This window comes from Microcaecilia unicolor, chromosome 2, assembly GCF_901765095.1.
Source record: "Microcaecilia unicolor chromosome 2, aMicUni1.1, whole genome shotgun sequence".
NCBI lineage: Eukaryota > Metazoa > Chordata > Amphibia > Gymnophiona > Siphonopidae > Microcaecilia > Microcaecilia unicolor.
In genome coordinates this window covers 444449467-444469529 of record NC_044032.1, presented here as the reverse complement: position 1 = coordinate 444469529, position 20063 = coordinate 444449467, and the positions used below count along the sequence as shown (strand labels likewise).

Here is a 20063-nt window from a genome sequence, read left to right as displayed (position 1 = left end):
ATCTTTTGAAAACCATGCTAAAGTCATCAACAAGAGGATGTTTAATATAATGTGAATTTTGAAAAGAGTGAAATCATATCTTCCATTAGACACCTTCCGGAACCTAGTACAATCCATGGTTCATACACACATAGATTACTGCAATAGTGTTTTTCTAGGTTGTAAGTTCCAAATATTGAAAAAGCTCCAGACTTCCCAAAACACGGCAGCGCAACACCTCTTCGAGAGAAACTTCACTGGCTCCCCATTAGAGAAAGAATTAACTTTAAAGTCCACACAATGATTTACAGGATATTACACGGAGAAGTCCCCACCTACATGAATCACCTTATTGACCTCCCAACCAGGAACAGTTTGATGTCTTCCCATACTTACCTCAATCTACACCTCCCCAACTGCAATGGTATTAAGTACAATCCTTCCACGCATCCAATTTTTCCTTTTTAGGTAGCCAGCTTTGGAATGCTCTACCAAGATCAATCCGTACCATTAACGGCCTTCTGCCCTTCAGAAAAGCACTGAAGACTCATCTCTTCAAGATAGCCTATCCTAACGATCCAACCTAACCAAAACTTGCCCATACGATTCTTATTAACAATAGTTATATTCTGACCATGTTCCCCATTATCCTTTCTGCTACCCCATATCCATTCCTTTCCATCTTTCTATGCCTACCCCCAACGCTCTTTTCCTTCTGAACCCAATTCCTCCTATATTTAACTTACTTTCCGTTAACCCCATTAGTTTTGCATTTACCACAAACTGTATATTCTTCTTATGACTTTGTAATTATTTATATTGTTACTATGTAAGCCGCATTGAGCCTGCCATGTGTAGGAAAGCATGGGGTATAAATGTAATAAATAAATAGTGAAGCATATCATAGGGATAGAGCAGAGACAAGATGCAGCAAAGAAAAGAGGAGAGAGAGGAAAAATAGCACTTGAGGATCACATCTGTTATAGACTTTTCTTTTAGGAAATTATCCAACCTTTTTAAAACCCTGCTAAGCTAACTGCTTTTGCCACATTTTCTGGCAATGAATTCCAGAGTTTAATTACATGTTGAGTGAAGAAATATTTTCTCCTGTTTGTTTTAAATCTACTACTTAGTAGCTTCATTGTGTGCCCCCTAGTCCTAGTATTTTTGGAAAAAGTAAACAAGTAATTCATGTCTACCTGTTCCACTTCACTCAGTGTTTTATAGGCCTCTATCATATCTCCCCTCAGTTGTCTCCAAGCTGAAGAGCCCTAGCCACTTTAGTCTTTTTTCATAGGAAAGTTGTCCCATCTCCTTTATCATTTTCGTCGCCCTTCTCTGTACCTTTTTCTGCTATATCTTTTTTAAGATGTGGTGACCAGAATTGCACACAGTATTTGAGGTGCGGTTGCATGATGGAGTGATACAAAGGCATTATAATGTCCTCATTTATGTTTCCCATTCTTTTCCTAAGTCCTAACATTGTATTTGCTTTCTTAGCTGCTGCTGAACAGTGAGCAGACTAGACTAGATACACATGATTCACATTCAGCATATATTGATACCTGTTTCTGTCAGTCGTGCTAGCATGATATCATGATCCACAGTGTCAAAAACTGCTGAGAAGTCAAGCAGTACTAACATCAAGGCGAATCCCTTGTCTCGGTTTCTGTGAAGATCATCTAGCAGGGATACAAGGATCGTTTCTGTTCCATAACCAGGTCTGAATCCAGATTGACATGGATCTAGCCAGTTACTCTTTTCTAGCCATTCATTAAGTTGAACACAGACTGTTTATTCTATGAGTTTCCTTAGAAACGGGATGTTGGATACTGGCCTGTAACTTTCAAGTTTGTCCTGGTCAAGGTTGTTTTTCTTCAGCAGAGGGCGGACCACTGCCCTTTTTAATGCTGTTGGTAGCTGCCCATTAGAAAGAGAGGTGTTCACAAGTTTTGTGGCGCCTTCTATAAGGCCCATACTTGCCTGATGCACTATCTTTGATGGGCAGGGATCGAGGGAGCAGGTAGTTGGTTGAAGGTCTCTTAGGATTTTGTCAAGGCTCTTCTCTGTTATTGGGTTAAAAGTGTTCCATATGTCTCTGTCAGGAGGAGGCGAGTTTGTGTACCCCTGGTTGACTGGTTGGGGACTGTGTGGGATTGCCTGTAAATCCTGGTGGAGACTTTTAATTTTGTTGGCAAAGTACGCAGCAAAATCATTGCAGTTCAGTTTAGTACTTGCTTGGTTCAGATCCTATCTATCAGACAGGCAACAATCCATAATGTTTGGCAGCAACTCATCACCACCATGGACACTGACCTGCAGGGTACCACAAGGATCGATACTGCTACCTATTCTGTTCAATATCTACCTCAAACCACTAGCTGAGCTGATTCGGTCAATGGACACTCAGTTCTACATCTATGCTGATGATGTGCAGCTACTCATACCCATTGAACCTGACTTGCCTACAGCCTTGAATAAACTTATTACCTGTCTAACATCAATTCAAGAATGGGCTAAACACAACAAACTTTGCCTGAACCCAAGTAAAACCGAGCTTCTCTGGGTCCCTAACACAAGTGGATACATACCTGACATCTTGAGTAGAGAGATGTGGTAGCCGTGTTAGTCCACTTTTAAAGGTAATCAATAGAAATAAAACAAAATAAAACATAGAAAAGAAAATAAGATGATACCTTTTTTATTGGACATAACTTAATACATTTTTTGATTAGCTTTTGAAGGTAGCCCTTCTTTGGCAGATCAGAAATAAGCAAATGTTGGTAGATGACAGTATATATAAATGAAACATCAAAGCATTTCAGTGACAGTCTAACAGGATGAGGGTGGGTTAGGTGAGAGACAGGGAGAGTCGGGTGGATGAGGGGCAGGGAGATATGCATGGAGATAAGACGGTGACAAAGCAGCACAATTTTATGGTTTATAATGGGCTAGAAAACCCAGATCTTTGTTAAGTCCTGTCTGATGGGTGTCCAAATATTTAATCATTCTGACTTCAAAGGTCTTACGTTCCTGTATTGTTTTAAAGTTCCCTTTCAGGATCCTTACCATGAAATCGCTGGTACAGTGTTCTGGTTTTGTAAAGTGTTGCCCCACAGAGGCAACAACCTGGTTGGTACTAGCATTTTTCATATGGTGTCTATATAAATTAAATCTCTTCTTTATCATCTGACTTGTTTCTCCAATGTAGCACCCTACATTTTAACTCTTCCTACTTTCTTATCTATCTATATGTTACATCTTTGCTTTACCCTTCACTATCAATTATAATGTTCTATTACATATTGTGTTGACATTGTAAGTAGTATACCATGCCATACTTGTTTTTGAATATTTTACTGCTGTAATTGCCTATTGCTCATGTTTGATCTATTCTTACTGTACAACCGCCTTGAGTGAATTCCATCAAAAAGGCGGTAAATAATCCTAATAATTAATAAATAAATAAATAAATAAATATAAGTTGATCACTGAATTTTAAAGTGTAATTCCATTGCATGTAGTATAAAACAGGGGATATCTAACTGAACTAGCATAATACATGAAGACATCTTGAAATATCAAGAAGGAAACTGTGTAGTCCAGTAATTTCATGTGGAGAAACAATTATTGATAATACTTATACTGGGACAACATAAAGTATTAGAACTTTCAAAGGAAATGCCAGGTAGAAAGCATATGTTCCTAAAAGAGATCTTATTATTTATTTATTTATTTATTTATTGCATTTGTATCCCACGTTTTCCCACCTCTTTGCAGGCTCAATGTGGCTTACAATACATCGTGAATAGTGGAAGCATATAAGAAGATATACAATTAGTATTATAAAAGGATCTTGGGTAGTGTGATAATGATAAAACATAATGGTAGTTTAGCACACGAACATAATAATGATGAGTCAAACTAGTAGATTGATAAGCTAGTTTGTAAGCCATTCCTGCATAGATGTGTTGGAGTTCATATTTGTTGGTCTTTGGAGTATGCCTTGTTGAAGAGATGGGTCTTCAGTAGTTTGCGGAAGTTAGTTAGTTCATAGAGCGTTTTTAGGTTGCGCGGCAGCGCGTTCCAGAATTCTGTGCTCAGGTAGGAAAAGGTTGAAGCATGCGTTGACTTGTATTTTAGACCTTTGCAGTTAGGGAGGTGAAGATTGAGGAATGTTCGGGATGATTTTTTGGCATTCCTGGGTGGTAGGTCTATCAGGTCTGACATGTAGGCTGGGGCGTCTCCGTGGATGATTTTGTGAACTAGGTACATGTTTTGAACGTGATGTATTCTTTAAGTGGGAGCCAGTGTAGCTAGGTGTGTGTGTGTGTGTGTGTGTGTGTGTGTGTGTGTGTGTAAAAAGTTTCCATTTTGTTTCAGTTTTTCATTTTATATTACAAAACTAGTGGAACCAAGCCCGTTTCATCAACAATGAAACGGGCCCTAGGAAGGCTCTCGTGTAAGCATTTTTTTCACTCTCCCCCTGCCCTCCCCTCCATGTCCAGCGATTCTTCCCTCCCCTCCCATCCCATCCCATGCCCTCCATGTCCAGCGATTCTCCTCTTCACTGTCCTCCCATCCGTGTCCCGCGATTCTCTCCTCTCCTCCCATCCCAATCATGTCCATCGATTCTCCTCTGCCCTGCCCTCCCCTCCCCTCTCCTCGATGTTCCACGACTCTCTCCTCCCCTCCATGTCCAGCGATTTGTACCTGAATGTTCTCTGGCTGGCTGGCTTCCGTTCCGTTCGTAACATCCTGACTTCAGCTCGCCTCCAGCATTCCCTTCCCTCTCACTGTTCCACCCTCCTCTGACGTCATTATGTCATTACGTGAGGGCGGGACAGTGAGAGAGAAGGGAACGCTGGAGGCTTCCTGACATCAGGAGATGTTATGAACCCAGACAGCCAGCCAGCCAGCCAGAGAACGTTGGAGGTACAAATTATTATATAGGATAAGCTTATATTCCGCTGCTACTTCTATCACAGTTCTAAACAAGTCACAAAATAATGTAACCAATAAAACATTGGGAATTACATACCAAATAATAAACATTGATTAACTTCTTCCGTTAATAAATGTATACAAAACAAATATGCCTTCAATTATTTCCTAAAAAATGAATAAGCTTTAATGTCCCTAATCTCTCCAGGTATAGAGTTCTAAATCTGGGCAGCTAGATATGATATGATATTTGTCATTGTATAATTTCTTTTAGACTGATATTTAGTTTGATATGTATTTCATTTATAATAAAAATAATGAGCCAAATAAAAAGAAATTATTCCCCTCCCCCAATATTACCATTTAAATACTGAATCCCTTCAGACCATCCATCTCTTATTCCTTCTCACCTCAACCCCTGTAGTTAAAATGAGGCAGCAGTGATTCTTAATTGCTTCAACCCCACTATGCTGTGTCTTTAAAAAGGCACTAACCAACCCTAAGGCTGCCATTATTTTGTAATAATGCAAACAACTAAATAGGACCCAGCTGGGCAGGAATAACTGAAGTTCACACCTGTGTCACTTTGAAAATGGAGATCCCACTATTGGGAAAAGTGGAATCTGAGTGGCATGGGGGAGAGTGGGAGGCATGAAGTATGTGCAAGTCAATACTCAACCATTGCAATCAGCGATTTTTAAAACACTAGCTACAGCGGTGAAAAAGTTTCCAGATATTCAGCACCACTATCTCAATAGTGGCTGACACTGAACATTCAGATAAGATGGTCAGCACCAGCACTTAGCTGGATAGTGGCAGTGTTCAGTCTGCTATCAGGATAACTTATCCAGATAACTTAATACAGCCTTATGTCTGTCCTGAATCATCTGGATGTTATCCTCTGCTCTGTCTCATCTTGTTTCCCCATCGGGTTTCTTATTGCTTTTAACTTTGGTTTTAGGCATCGCACAAGCATACATAGCTACAAGGCCACTTTAACCACCTATGGGGCCCTGGGCAAACTTTTGTGGATAGCGCCACCCCCCCCCCCCCCCACCCCCAAGACCAGTGGTTCAGATTCCTTAGCCCAATGCGGTATAAAAAGTGCAGATCCGCTGTCTAGGTCACACAAATGATGACTCTGTTAAAAACAGGAAGCCCATGTCAGAAAAGGCAGAACCCTCAGCTATGTAGCCTAGAGAGCAGCTCCACACCTATACTGCTTTTGCTTTTTCTTCCTCTTCTCTTTTTCTTTTTTTTTTTTTTAGCTGGAAGCAACAGGGCTAGCTGTGGGGGGGGGGGAAGGGAGGAAAGTTGCCGGACAAGATTGCAGAGCTGCCAAGGGTAGCCCATTCCAAAAAGTAAGACTTAAGGCCACGGAGTGAGATTTTTCTCTTGCTGCATTTGGGATATAATTTTAGCACAGTGGTGAAGGGACTGAGGCCTGAGCTGGCAACATTTATTGACAAGTAATGCCTTCATGTGAACCTAAAAATGGATTTCTGTATCATGGCATGTTACATATTTTAAACTCAATTATTTCAAGCACTTACTAACACTAAACCACATACACAAACAATTCAACTGTATTTAAAAACGCCATCGAGAGGCAGTGTCTTATAATTTAAACCTGATCAGACAAAAGTCTGCTATTAGACAACCACTTCAACACACATCAGATCCTGCAAAATGTTCTAAAACCCCGTCTGATATTATAACTGAAATTATATTAATGTTTTGATATAATCTCAGTAAGGCCAACACACAATCCCTCTATTGCAAAACACTATGCTCAAACTTGTACAAAAATACACTCAGAAACCATAACAGCATTAACTCCCAGGGCTCAAAGAGCAACAAACTTATCCATGAAAAAGGCAGTACTATAAATATTACACCAAGTCCTAGAACTCCAATAGACCACCTAGTGAAAGGTGAAAGCTTCTCCTCTTCCTCCACTTGTGAAAGTTTCTCCTCTTCCTCCACTTTCTATCTCAGTTGATAACACCCTCATCCTCCCTGTCTCATCTGCCCGCAACCTCGGAGTCATCTTTGACTCCTCCCTCTCCTTCTCTGCACATATCCAGCAGATAGCCAAGACCTGTCGCTTCTTCCTCTTTAACATCAGCAAAATTCGCCCTTTCCTCTCTAAACACACCACCCGAACTCTCGTCCACGCTCTCATTACCTCTCGCCTTGACTACTGCAACTTACTCCTCACCGGCCTCCCACTTAGCCACCTATCCCCCCTTCAATCTGTTCAGAACTCTGCTGCACGTCTTATATTCCGCCAGAACCGATATACTCATATCACCCCTTTCCTCAGGTCACTTCACTGGCTTCCAATCAGATACCGCATACAGTTCAAGCTTTTCCTTCTTACCTACAAATGCACTCAGTCTGCTGCCCCTACTACCTCTCTACCCTCATCTCCCCTTACGTTCCCGCCTGAAACCTCCGTTCACAGGACAAATCCCTCCTCTCATTACCCTTCTCCACCACCGCCAACTCCAGGCTCCGCTCATTCTGCCTCGCCTCACCCTATGCTTGGAACAACCTTCCCGAGCCCTTACGCCAAGCCCCCTCCCTGCCTATCTTCAAGTCTTTGCTTAAAGCCCACCTCTTCAATGCTGCGTTCGGCACCTAACTCTTTCAGGAAATCTAGACTGCCCCAATTTGACTGCCCCTATCAGACTGACTGTTCATGTGTCCTTTAGATTGTAAGCTCTTTGAGCAGGGACTGTCCTTCTATGTTAAATTGTACAGCGCTGCGTAACCCTAGTAGAGCTTTAGAAATGTCAAGTAATAGTAGTAGTAAGATATGAACATAAAAGGGCAATACCACCTTTCTGAGGTTTTTGCAACTACATTCAAGGTGGTTTACATATATTCAGGTACTTATTTTGTACCAGGGGCAATGGAGGGTTAAGTGACTTACCCAGAGTCACAAGGAGCTGCAGTGGGAATTGAACTCAGTTCCCCAGGATCAAAGTCCACTGCACTAACCACTAGGCCACTCCTCCACTCCAGGTACTTCAGCAACATACTAGTTTGGCATGGTTCCCCACTCCCAGGATTTTAAATCTTCTCAAGTGAAACTTCTGGTCCCTCTTTGTTGAAGCAATCAACAAACAAGTTAGAAGGATATTTAAAAGAAAGAACAGACGTCAGATGTCTTCCAAAAGGTTTGTTCTCCTAATAAGTCACATGTGTCATTTGGACCTGACATGGTCCATGTTTCAGCTGTAAGCCTTCAGGGGTCACAGCTCAGAATATGTGACCGCAGGAACTTGAAAAAACACCTGATTGTATTCAAAGAAACATATTCCTCGACTGCTTGAGATAATGCGTGATGGGCGCAACAACTTGCAGTGTCTGCACGCCCATCACTCATTATCTCAAGCAGTGGAGGAGTATGTTTCTTTGACTCCAATCAAACATTTTTCAAGTCCCCATGCTTACATATTCTGAGCTGTGACCCCTGAAGAAGGCTTACAGCCGAAACACGACCATGTTGGGTCCAAGTAACACATATGACTTATTAAGGAGAATAAACTCTTTGGAAGACATCTGACGGCTGTTCTTTCTTTGGAACATCCTTCTACCCTGTTTGTTGATTGCTTGACTGCTGTGGAAGGACACCCCTACCCTGCTTCTTTCTTTTTTCCTCTTTGTTGAAGACCATGCATTGATGTGGAAATGGGAGAGGGCTTTTAGCTGTGTGGGACCTATGACCTGGAACAATGTGACACTGGGTGCTCAGTCCCACAAGGATTATTTATTCTTAAAGAAGAATTTAAAGGTTTTTTTTTTTTTAATGAAAGTCTTTTTATTTGAACAGGTCATTTGCTTTTACTTATAGTTACATTTTACTGATTGTTTTGTTTTATTGTATTTATACAAGGAGATTGTTATGTCAGGGTTTATTGATAATGTAGTATGTTTCAAAAATGCTGACCATGGTAACAATACAAAGAAGAACCAAGTGCAGTGGCATCTCCTATCCAATGTGGGTATGTTTAAAATTCTTAGAATTGGGCCAGCCCAAGGGCTTGGTAGCAGCATTGGCACATACAGAGACCTGGGTTCAAATGTAGCTCAGCTATGCAGAATTCTTGAGTTTACCAGAACTAAGAATGCTGTAGAGCAGGGGTGGTCAACCACAATCCTCGAGGGCCACAACCCAGTTGAGTTTTCAAGATTTTTATAATGAATCTGCACTGGAAGCAGTATATGTAAATTGATTTCATTCATATTCATTGTGCAAATCTTGAAAACCCAACTGGGTTGGCCACCCCTGCTGCATAGGAACCATTCACAGCCTATAAGAGAAGGGAGCCTTAGTCACTATGTAATGGTAACACCTATTGGCCCAGATGGCTCCTTTTCAAGGACTGCTACCATAGCAAATGGACTAAAATAAGATGGGAAGAGTCAGAAATGTCCTCAGTACAACAACAATCCTCAGACGGGGATGTACGAACCAGGGTTTCTTCCAGAACCTTTTATCATAGCTACTTAATGTTGCCATGCACAGGGAATCAAACCAAGGATCCTATGCATTGCAACACACAGCACTGCTGCTAAGCCACTGAACTGGACCTATAACTGTTCTACTGCATGCATAAGTCAGGTACATAATATGAATACAATAATAATAATAATAATAATAATAATAATAATAAAAGCCTCTCACCATACTTGTTGCCATCCTCTGCATTGGCATTAATCTTTTTGCCCAGGATCTGGACATGCTTACTGGTGGTCCGGCTATAAAGCTGGTATATTCGAATCTGCTTCCGACTCAACTCATCTGGATTCCGGGTGTGATTTTCCACATATACTCGAAAGTCTGCCACTGCTTGGTGGGACTCCTGCAGAAGAGAAAAAAAAAAGCCAAAACATACAAAATGATACAGCCTGCTGTTTATGTAATAACACGTGGATAAGTCAAGCAAATATTCACATTGACCAATAAGGAATAACAAGTAAACATTATTTAAGCTTGAGCAATATTAACACTCTAAGAACCCTGTTTACCAAGGCGTGCTAGCCTTTTTACCCCGCGCTAATGCTAGAGGCACTCATAGGAATATATGAGTGTCTCTAGCATTAGTGTGCGCTAATTTTTAACACGCGCTAAAAATGCTAGCACACCTTAGTAATCAGGGCCCTAAATGTGGCAGATACACTTGGGATGGGAAAGTGCTAGGTATGGGTTCTTATGTATCCCCTTGCTATCTACAAACCCACAACCCCCCAGGCTCAAAAATAAGGTGGGGTCAGGAGGGAAATTCTTCTAGGACAGTGTCTCCAGTTTTGTGCATGCATGGCAATAATGAATCTCACTCCTAAACCAGGAAATATGGAATATGATCTCAATCTTCTGAATATTTATATACATCTTCCTGTTCAAATTCCTTTATGTCACAGTCATCAGGCAGAGAGACATTTTCAGTTTTGCTCAGTTTTCCTCTAAAGAAGGTTGCTTTAGCACATTTATCCAGACCATAAATCAATGTCATCGGAAAAGCTTTTCACCACAAGTAGTTGCACTGATAAGTTTTGATCATTGGAAATATAGAGTTTCAAATATTAAGGGGGTAATTCTATAAAGACAGCACCAACATTTACGCACCAAGAGCATGTCCAATTGACCAGATTATTCAGGGGCCCTTTTACTAAGCCACGGCAAAAGTGGCCTGCGGCAGTGTGAGTGCGTCTTTTGGACGCACATCGGGCCAGTTTTTACCACGTCCTGGGAAAGGGCCTTTTTTAAGGGGCTGGAAAATGGACGTGCGACAAAATAAAAACCAGCGCACATCCATTTTCGGCCTGAGACCTTACCACCACCCATTGACTTAGCGGTAAGGCTCATGTACTACCCAGGTGGTAGTCATGCAACGCATACCAACTGCTGTTTACCACCGGGTAAGCGCCACGCAGTAGAAAATATTTTCTACTGCGTGTTTTCGGCATGTGTCAAATTCAGAATTATGTAGACTGATTAACTGAGTGCTCTATGGACCCATTCCAACATGGCCCATGTTTCACCATGCTGCGTCAGGGCTGGTCACAATATTACACTGAAGCATAATATTGGGACCAGCCCAGACGTGGCATGATGAAACATGGACCATGCTGGCATGGGATCATAGAGCACTCAGTTAACCAGTCTACATAAGATAAGGAATATCAATGTGGTTTACAATACAAGAGCAAAATTAATGGAAACACAAAACCACAACTAGACAAAACTATGAACAAAAGAAGGGGGAATGAACTACACAACAATAAATTTCCAAAACTCAAATCAAACCAGGATACATAGTAGATGATGACGGCAGAAAAAGACCTGCACAGTCCATCAAGTCTGCCCAACAAGATAAACTCATATGTGCTACTTTTTGTGTATACCCTACCCTGATTTGTACCTGTCCTCTTCAGGGCACAGACCGTATAAGTCTGCCCAGCACTATCCCCGCCAAAAGGAATATACAAGTACAAAAATTACAAATCTCTGAACTGGAATACTCTATAAGTTAAAAGATTGCCTAAACAGCCAAGTTTTCAATCCTTTCTTAAATTTCTGATAAGATGGCTCTAATCAAAGATCAATTGAAAAAGAGTTCCAGTGTGTTGGGACGACACAGCTAAATGTCAAATGCCGAGATGCATCAAGCCAGATTTTCTTATGCACAGGAAACTGGTGATACAGCAAGAGCAAAGAGTGAAGATAAACCAGGGTAACTGTATAATAAGCCTGATGAGCCAAAATCAAGATCTTATACTTTAATTGTGCTACAAGGGGAAGCCAATGCTGTTGTTGGAGAAAAGGTGTAACATGTTGAAAAGGTTTACTATTGTAAAGCAATGTTTTGAATTAACTGTAGGCATTTTATCTGATACTGTGGACATCCTACTAGGAGAGATCTGCAATAATGGATCCTACAACTACTACTACTACTACTACTTATCATTTCTAAAGCGCTACTAGACATACGCAGTGCTGTACACTTGAACATGAAGAAACAGTCCCTGCTCGACAGAGCTTTACAATCTAATTAGGACAGACAAACAGGACAAACAAGAGATAAGGGAATATTAAAGTGAGGATGATAAAATAAGGGTTCTGAACAAAGTGAATAAGGGTTAGGAGTTAAAAGCAGCATCAAAAAGGTGGGCTTTTAGCTTAGATTTGAAGACGGCCAGAGATGGAGCTTGACGTACCAGCTCCTGCTAATAACTAATGAAATTTAGTTGCTTTTAAATCCAAAAATCTCTTCAAAGAGCTGATTTTCCTAAGATAAAAAAAAGTGCTATGAACTGTTTTTGAAATATAAGGAGAGAATGATAGCTGTGAGTCCCAAATCACCCCAAGAGAGGTAATCAATTTCTTTAGGGCAATCGGACAGCGTTGGATCTTAGTGAACAGCACAGGTGTACTTGAGTGGGATATCCATAATGCTTCACATTTAGAAAGATTCAAGAACAATTTATTTTCATCCAACCAATACTTAATCTGGTTCAATTTTTCTTCCTATTGACTGTTGGAATGCATTATCTCAGATCATTAAAAATAATTAGCTGAAAATCATCTGCATAAAAATGTGCAGGCAGACCTAAATCCTGGATCGGTAAAGCCAATGGAGCTAAAAAGATATTACATATATGGGCACTAATAGAGCTATGCGGAACTCCAAATAACAGAGGTGGGGTAGAAGAAACTTTATTATCAATAAAAAGAGGATGGAAAAGAATGATGCTAAGATACCAATATAGTTGTCTACTGAGTGAAAGAGTGGGGCAGGCCATATAAATAGAATTGCTCCATTATTGATGAGGTTGCATTGGTTGCTAATTCAGGCACAGGTTTTCTTTAAAGTGGCTTGTATATTTATATCTAAAAAGACACTGAGGGGTCTTTTAACGAAGCTGCAGCAAAAGGGGGCCTGCGTTGGCGTCGGTGCGTGCTTTTGACGCACACTGAGGCCCCCTTTTACCGCAGCAGGTAAAGGCAGGTCTTTCTTTTTTGAAGAAATGGCCATGTGGTAAGAGAAGCACTTGCTGTGCGCCCATTTTGGGGGAGGGGCACTTACTGCCACCCATAGAGGTGGTGGGAAGGACTCCCACACTAACCCGGCGGTAACTGGGCAGCACGCTGCACTGTCCGATTACCACCAGGTACACACCGGTGCTACAAAAATAAAAATATTTTTGTAGCACCGGAAATGGCACACACTGGGGGTGGGAACTACCGCCGGGCTGCTGCAGTAGCCTAGCAGTACTTCTGTTTTAGCAAATGGTAAGCCCGTCTTGGGCTTACCGCTGCTTTGTAAAAGAACCCCTGAGTTGGCATCATCATCTACTTGAATTTCCACAGTAAAAGTTTTAAAACAGCAATACCTATCTTATCTAGATTGTAAGCTCTTTGAACAGGGACTGTCTTTTGTGTATGGTGTACAGCGCTGCGTATGCCTTGTAGCGCTATAGAAATGATAAGTAGTAGTAGTAATATTTGATTTAAACAATTTTATGACTCTTTCTTCCAATTCCAGGCAGTTAAGCTTTGGAATGCATTCCCTTTATATCTGAGACAAATTTCTTCTTGTCTGAGCTTTCATCCGGCAATGAGAGCTTTCTATTTTGCTAAATATTATACTACTAATAACTAAGTTTTATTTTAGTATTTGATGTTTTAATTCTGTGGTTCCTTATGTATGCACCAGTCTTACTTTCTCCATGTTGCTTAGAACCTAAATATTGGGGATCAGATGACTAACAAATATAGGCCCCATTTACCAAGCTGCAGCAAAAGGGGGCCTGCGCTGGTGTCGGCGCGTGTTTTTCATGTGCACTGAGGCCCCCGTTTACCACATATGCACCAGTGCAGGAAATTGCCATGCAGCAAGTAAAGCACTTTCCGCGCAGCCATTTCGGGGCTCCCACGCTAACCCAGCCAAATATAACAGCACACTAGGGGTGGAAGTACTGCTGGGCTGCTGCGGTAGCCCCGCGGTACTTCCTATTTAGCGACAGGTAGTGCTGAGTGAAAGGGGCCCTTAAAGAATAGAATAGGACAGAACAGAGCATGCAAAATATTGTGAGGGTTCAAAAAGATAAAGCACCTTCTGGGGCAATATCTCAAAAACAGGAAATATCAGCAAAGAATACAGGCCATCCATATGTGCATAAATGCCAAAATTCTACCTAAGCGCTGTTATGTAATACTATCTTAACTTACATAGTGCATATTGGCAAGAGAGGGCATACACATGGGTGGTACTCACACATGTGCAACATAAGCTGTGCGTGTACCTGCAGCAATTAGGAGCTAATACTAGCTCTAAGCAGGCATAAGTGCTCACACCTTACTGTTAAGCATGTAAACACTTGGTTAGGTTAATATTCCATTAAGGAAAGTAGGCGCCTATATTACTTTATAGAATAGATTTTTATCAGGTACCCTGTTAAAGAACTGTCTTCCACATGTCATAAAAACAAGGAGGAGAGAACAGAGCAGTCCACTGTTTCACCAAGCAAGTATTTGATGCATATGTCGCAGCATGTTTTCAGTCCCTTCTTAAAATTGACCCTAAGACTCATCCCTAAGCCATTGTGGCATGGAATTCCACTGAGCCCAGAGCAGCATAGACACAAGAGAAGTGTCTAGTCAATGCCAATCTAATAGCAAAGGGCAAAGGCATCATCATCATTGTCACGTAAAGCCTGATTGCTATCCCTAGCACCCAACTAGGGTTAACCCTGTGACCACCAGGAGTATCCTATCCAGCACTGTCCAGGCCTGCCTGAATTTGCACACATGTGCCTACACTGGCATACCCTTTGCCTACCTGCTGGGTCCCGCTTGCATCTGCATAAGTTCTCCCACCCACAAATTATTTCTCCGGTGCTTTCTATGGGCACTGGAGCCACAATCCTGGGGCCCCACAGTTCCTAGAAAAACACTCACAGACAGAGAACACAAATTTCCAGGATTCTTAATCAGTCCAGGACAACAGAGCTAACAAACTAATAGGTTTATTATCAAAAACAGTAGAACTGTGAACAGTAAAAGTTTTAAAACAGCAAACAGGAACAGGTAAAATAACAAGGATGTAATGTTTAATCTAGGGGAGATCAAGAATAGAAACAGCTCACATGAATTGAACATGGTCTCAGTGCAGAGGTCTATTCCCTCCTCACTCCCAACTGAGGCGTTCTAGCTCATTCTGGGCTAGGTTTTTGGCTTCAGAGCCAATCAGGGCACAGAGCATTAGCATTCAGGATGTTTGACCAATGACACTGCAGGTTATATTTCTCCTCAGGTGTTTTCCTCTTTTCTTTGGGGAAGGTAAGCTACAAAGAAAACAGACCTCTGCTATAGCTATAATGCAGAGGTCAGACACCACCTGCTGGACAATCAAGGGAAATACACTGAAGGGAAGAAAAGTGTTATAGGGCAGCAATACAAATCACAAAGAGGCCCTTTTACAAAGGCGCGGGAGGGCCTATGCGCATATAGTGTGCATCAAATTGGCACTACCGCCCGGCTCATGCCCTAGCGGGGCGGTAATTCTGAATTTGGTGTATACCGAATCCTGTGGTACAAAATAATTTTCTATTTTCTACCATGGGCCTCTTACCCAGTGGTAAACAGCAGTTGGCGTGCGCTGCATGCTTACTGCTCAGGTAGCACGTGAGACCTTACTGCTAGGTCAACGGGTGGTGGTAAGGTCTCAGGTCGAAAATGGATGTGCACATCCATTTTCTGGCTCCTTAAAAAAAAGAGGTAATGCTAGACCCAATTTTCAGCAAGTCAAAAGGTAAAATACTAATAATGAGCTGAAAAGTACTTAACTATCGCAGTCTATACAATATCAGGAAATAAATTATACTTTTTTCTTATTTAAAGTGGAGAAAACAACCTCAGTAGTCAAGGCTTGGCAGCAGTGTAATAATAGCACTCAATGCCAGCGCCAAATTGACTCCGTTCTTATCACCGATCTGAAAACTCCACTTGCGTGGACCGGTGATAAGAACGGAGTCAATTTGATGCTGGCATTGAGTGCTATTATTACACTGCTGCCAAGCCTTGACTACTGAGGTTGTTTTCTCCACTTTAAATAAGAAAAAAGTATAATTTATTTCCTGATATCGTATAGACTGCGATAGTTAAGTACTTTTCAGCTCATTATTAGTAGTCCTTTAAAAAAAAAGACCCTTTTTCCTAGATGCGGTAAAAAATGGCCCAGTAAGCGCCCAAAAGACACGCTCGCACTACTGCAGGCCACTTTTTATCGCGGCTTAGTAAAAGGACCCCAAAGCATGGGATCCCCCTGTTCCACCACAATCATCATCAAATGATTCTGCCCTGACCTCAGTACTGTCAAAGAACTGTGGGTACACTGGAGAACATCTATCATGGATCCCATGTACACTCTGAATATCTTATTTCATACCACCATGAACAAATTCTTTTTACATTGAATATCTCCCAGATATCTGCTTTTATTATACTCTCTGAACTAAATGACTATGAATGTGGGTGAATCAAGTTCCAGTAAAAACTAAAACATCAAATTATATTTTTAACCACACAAACTGCACTTTGCAGTACAAAAGTAATAATTAATAGTAATAATGCCATGGTATAGGCAGAGTTAAACCTGTTAATAACAGGATCAGGGCTTTGATAAATGCCTTGGCCTGTTTATCATCTACCTGAGACCATTATTATACTGCCTATACCTCATACCTTCCACCTTTTAATACTATAGCAGAACAGTATTGTATTATAAACAGAGAGATATCTTATTATAAACAGAGAGATGTTCAAAAAAGATACATCATCAGTATCATACCCCTTTTTACTCTAATTGTCTTACTTATTTTATTCACTTTGTCCATGCCTCTTTGGCCTTCCTCTCTCTCTCTTTCTTAGCTTGTGTTTTAACCCTCCCTCCTCTTTGCACAGCTGTATCTATAAAGCATGATCTGCTCTTATTAGGTATGCTTTATCAGTGAAAAGTACCTACATCCATCGCTGTCTGCCCAGCGGTCCTTATGCATAGTAACATAGTAAATGACGGCAGAAAAAGACCTGCATGGTCCATCCAGTCTGCCCAACAAGATAAACTGATATGTGCTACGTTTTGTGTATACATTACCTTGATTTGTATCTGCCATTGTCAGGGCACAGACCGTATAAGTCTGCCCAGCACTAGCCCCGCCTCCCAACCACCAGCCACGCCTCCCCCCACCAGCTCTACTACTACTACTACTCAACATTTCCAAAGCGCTACCAGATTCATGCAACGCTATACTGCCACCCAATCTCGGCTAAGCTTCTGAGGATCCCTTCCTTCCGAACAGGATTCCTTTATGTTTATCCCACGCATGTTTGAATTCCGTTACCGTTTTCATCTCCACCACCTCCCGCGGGAGGGCATTCCAAGTATCCACCACTCTCTCCGTGAAAAAATACTTCCTGACATTTTTCCTGAGTCTGCCCCCCTTCAATCTCCTAAGACGTTTTGAGCTAGACCAGTTTTTATAACAAATAATGAGTTTGGATGAAATTTGGTGGAAAAGTCTCTTACTGTGGTTTCATTTCTCCTACCAAATTCCACTCAGAAGCATTTGAGGGGAAGGCCCCTGAAAAATTATACCAGCAAAGTGAGGCCATGTTGGAATTTGCAGGAGCAGAAAAATGCCTTTGTGTACTCTCCAATTATGTGCTTTTTCAACTTGTGTGAAATAAGCTCATCGATTTTTACCAGCTTTACTTGCAGACACATTTGATTGGCAGCAAGGTCTCCTTGGAGGAACTTCATGCACTTCCAACTCCAGCATCTTTCATGTGTTTAGTAAGTGGTAGATGTGGCCTCCTTCTCCTTAATGGTAGGTTCCCACATCTCTAACAGACTGCATCCCTTTCCTTTCAGTGTAGATGATATGGTTACATTAGACGAATTACTGAGCCTCTAATATCTCTTAGTGAGTGGTGACAGGGTTACTGTGTTCTTATCCCAATAGTGGTAGCAGTTAATTTTCCTTTAAGTGTTATGGGTACCCTAAATGCTTGAAGCTTGCTTTGTGAACAGGTTAAGCATAAACCCCTAGGCAGGTGAATTATCCCCTGACACATTCTTCAATCAGTTCCCCGACTGGGCTCTTCACTGACAAAGATTTAAGATCCAGTCTCCTCATGATCAGATCTTCTGCCTTAGGAAACCCTGTGCCTCAGAGAGATAGCTGTGGATCAGACTGCCCTCTCTGAAATGTTTACTGCAAGATGAGAATACTTTAGTCTGCTCCTTCAGGCTCTAGGGAACAGTTGATAACAGGCTGGCAGCCTCTTCACTTTACTTCTTATTTCTCCCCTTAGTCCCTAGTGGATGGAACGAAAACTCCGGTGGGCCCTTGGGTGGGGTTCTCTACTAACTTCCCTTCTACATCCTTCTAGGACGGACTCTCTGTGAGGGAGGAAAGATATGGCTCCTCCCTTGTGCCTAGGTTTTATACTTCCCTCCAAAAGCTCATAGTTGAATCCCATTGGATCAGTATTTCTGAATATACATCCTCCTGCTACACTTTGATTGTCAGGGGCCAGAATGTTCTATCTGCAGCTGCAATGACAAAGCTTTTTGGCATCCTGATACATGGGGTTGAGAGTAGAGTGGGAACTCAGGGATTGTGTAGGAAAGCAGAAAAGCACAGACTCAGATTAGCTGCGGATTGGAAGGAAAGTGGGGTCTCGGGGTCGGATAGTATTGAAAGGGTTCTGTAGAAATGAAGTAATAGCAGGAGGTAGGGATGTGCATTCATGAGCTCACATTCATTTTGTATGGGTGCCAAAAAATATAAAGTGTATGCAAATCATTTGTATGTGTTTATCTATGAATTAACACATATAAAATGGATCTGTGTACACACAAAAGTTCTTGCTTACACACAGTGTATGCAAAAACATGAAAAAAACCACACAACAATTGCAAAAACGTCATTAAAAACAAAATCTAACCGTGCCTATTTTTGGCTATGCACACCCTAGTAGAAGAAGTTCCTGACAAAAGGAGAGGAATTATAATTTTATAAATAGTACAGCCCAGAAGCTTGTCTTTGGCTAGCTATGTCACTGTACCAAACAGTTTTTGTTGTCTTTGAATGATTAAGCCATTGCACTACCATGTCTCCGAGGAAAGAGAAAGAGGCAGGACAAGGCCTCAGGAGAAAAAGGAGAAAGGGGGTTGTCCTGATTCCTTGAAGAGAATTGTTGGAATCACAAGAAATTCCTGGGTGCTGAGTTCAGGAGGGCAAATGTTCCAGAGTTAGAGGAACCTGTGCTTCATGTGTGAGACCTGCATCATCCTGAAGGTGAGTGGCCTTGGAAGAATAAAGGAGACAAATATTTTTGAAGACAGTCACGGGTAAAACCTTTGGGAAGCCCAGAGTGTCTAGAGATCACACCCTTGGAATCTGGCAAGAAAGGAGGCCAGTGGATGTAGAGAATGAGACCAGGATCTTTGATGTTATTTTGGATTCTTCATTGTTCTATAAAGTGCAGATTAATCAACTTTGGAGAATTTTATATTCTATAAATTGAGACAACTGAGATTAGTAACTTCTTATTTTGACTATTCTGCTTTTGCTCTTTAGTTCAGTTATTAGTCCTATCACATACCTGCAGATATTAGAATCAACCCCAATTATTTGTTCTTTCGCAAGAAACGTAAGACCTTCTTATTTATCTAGATATTTTAAAATTGTATTTTATTTTTTTTATAATTGATAATCTGTACTCTCTTTTAATTTTTTTCACATGTATGTTTATAAATCTGATGTAAACCACATTGGACCTTTTAGGAATCTTGCTGTATATAAGAAATATTTTGGCAGAGGTGTGCTGAAGCCGGCTTGCACCGGCTCTTGTGAGCTGGTTGTTGATTTTGGTCCAATTTTGCGAGCCAGTTGTTACTGTAATCAGCTAGGGCAGAAGCGACCCTCATATGTTCCTGCCCATGCAGTCTCCACTCTTCCCCATAGTCCATACTATTGAAGATGTCTGCCGTGAGTTCCCACAGCAATCTCACGAGACTGCTAGGTGTTCCTGCGGCAATCTCGCGAGACTGCTGCTG

General features: G+C 41.4%; 1 protein-coding gene across 1 annotated transcript in view; it reads right to left on the bottom strand.

Annotated features, from left to right (window-relative positions):
* Window positions 1-20063, bottom strand: part of LOC115462129 (fibroblast growth factor 18-like) — a 141744-nt gene that overhangs the window by 19453 nt on the left and 102228 nt on the right. Inside the window, exon 3 of the mRNA XM_030192168.1 lies at window positions 9620-9797. Within this exon, the coding sequence (XP_030048028.1) occupies window positions 9620-9797 (178 nt within the window). The remainder of the gene's footprint in view (window positions 1-9619; window positions 9798-20063) is intronic.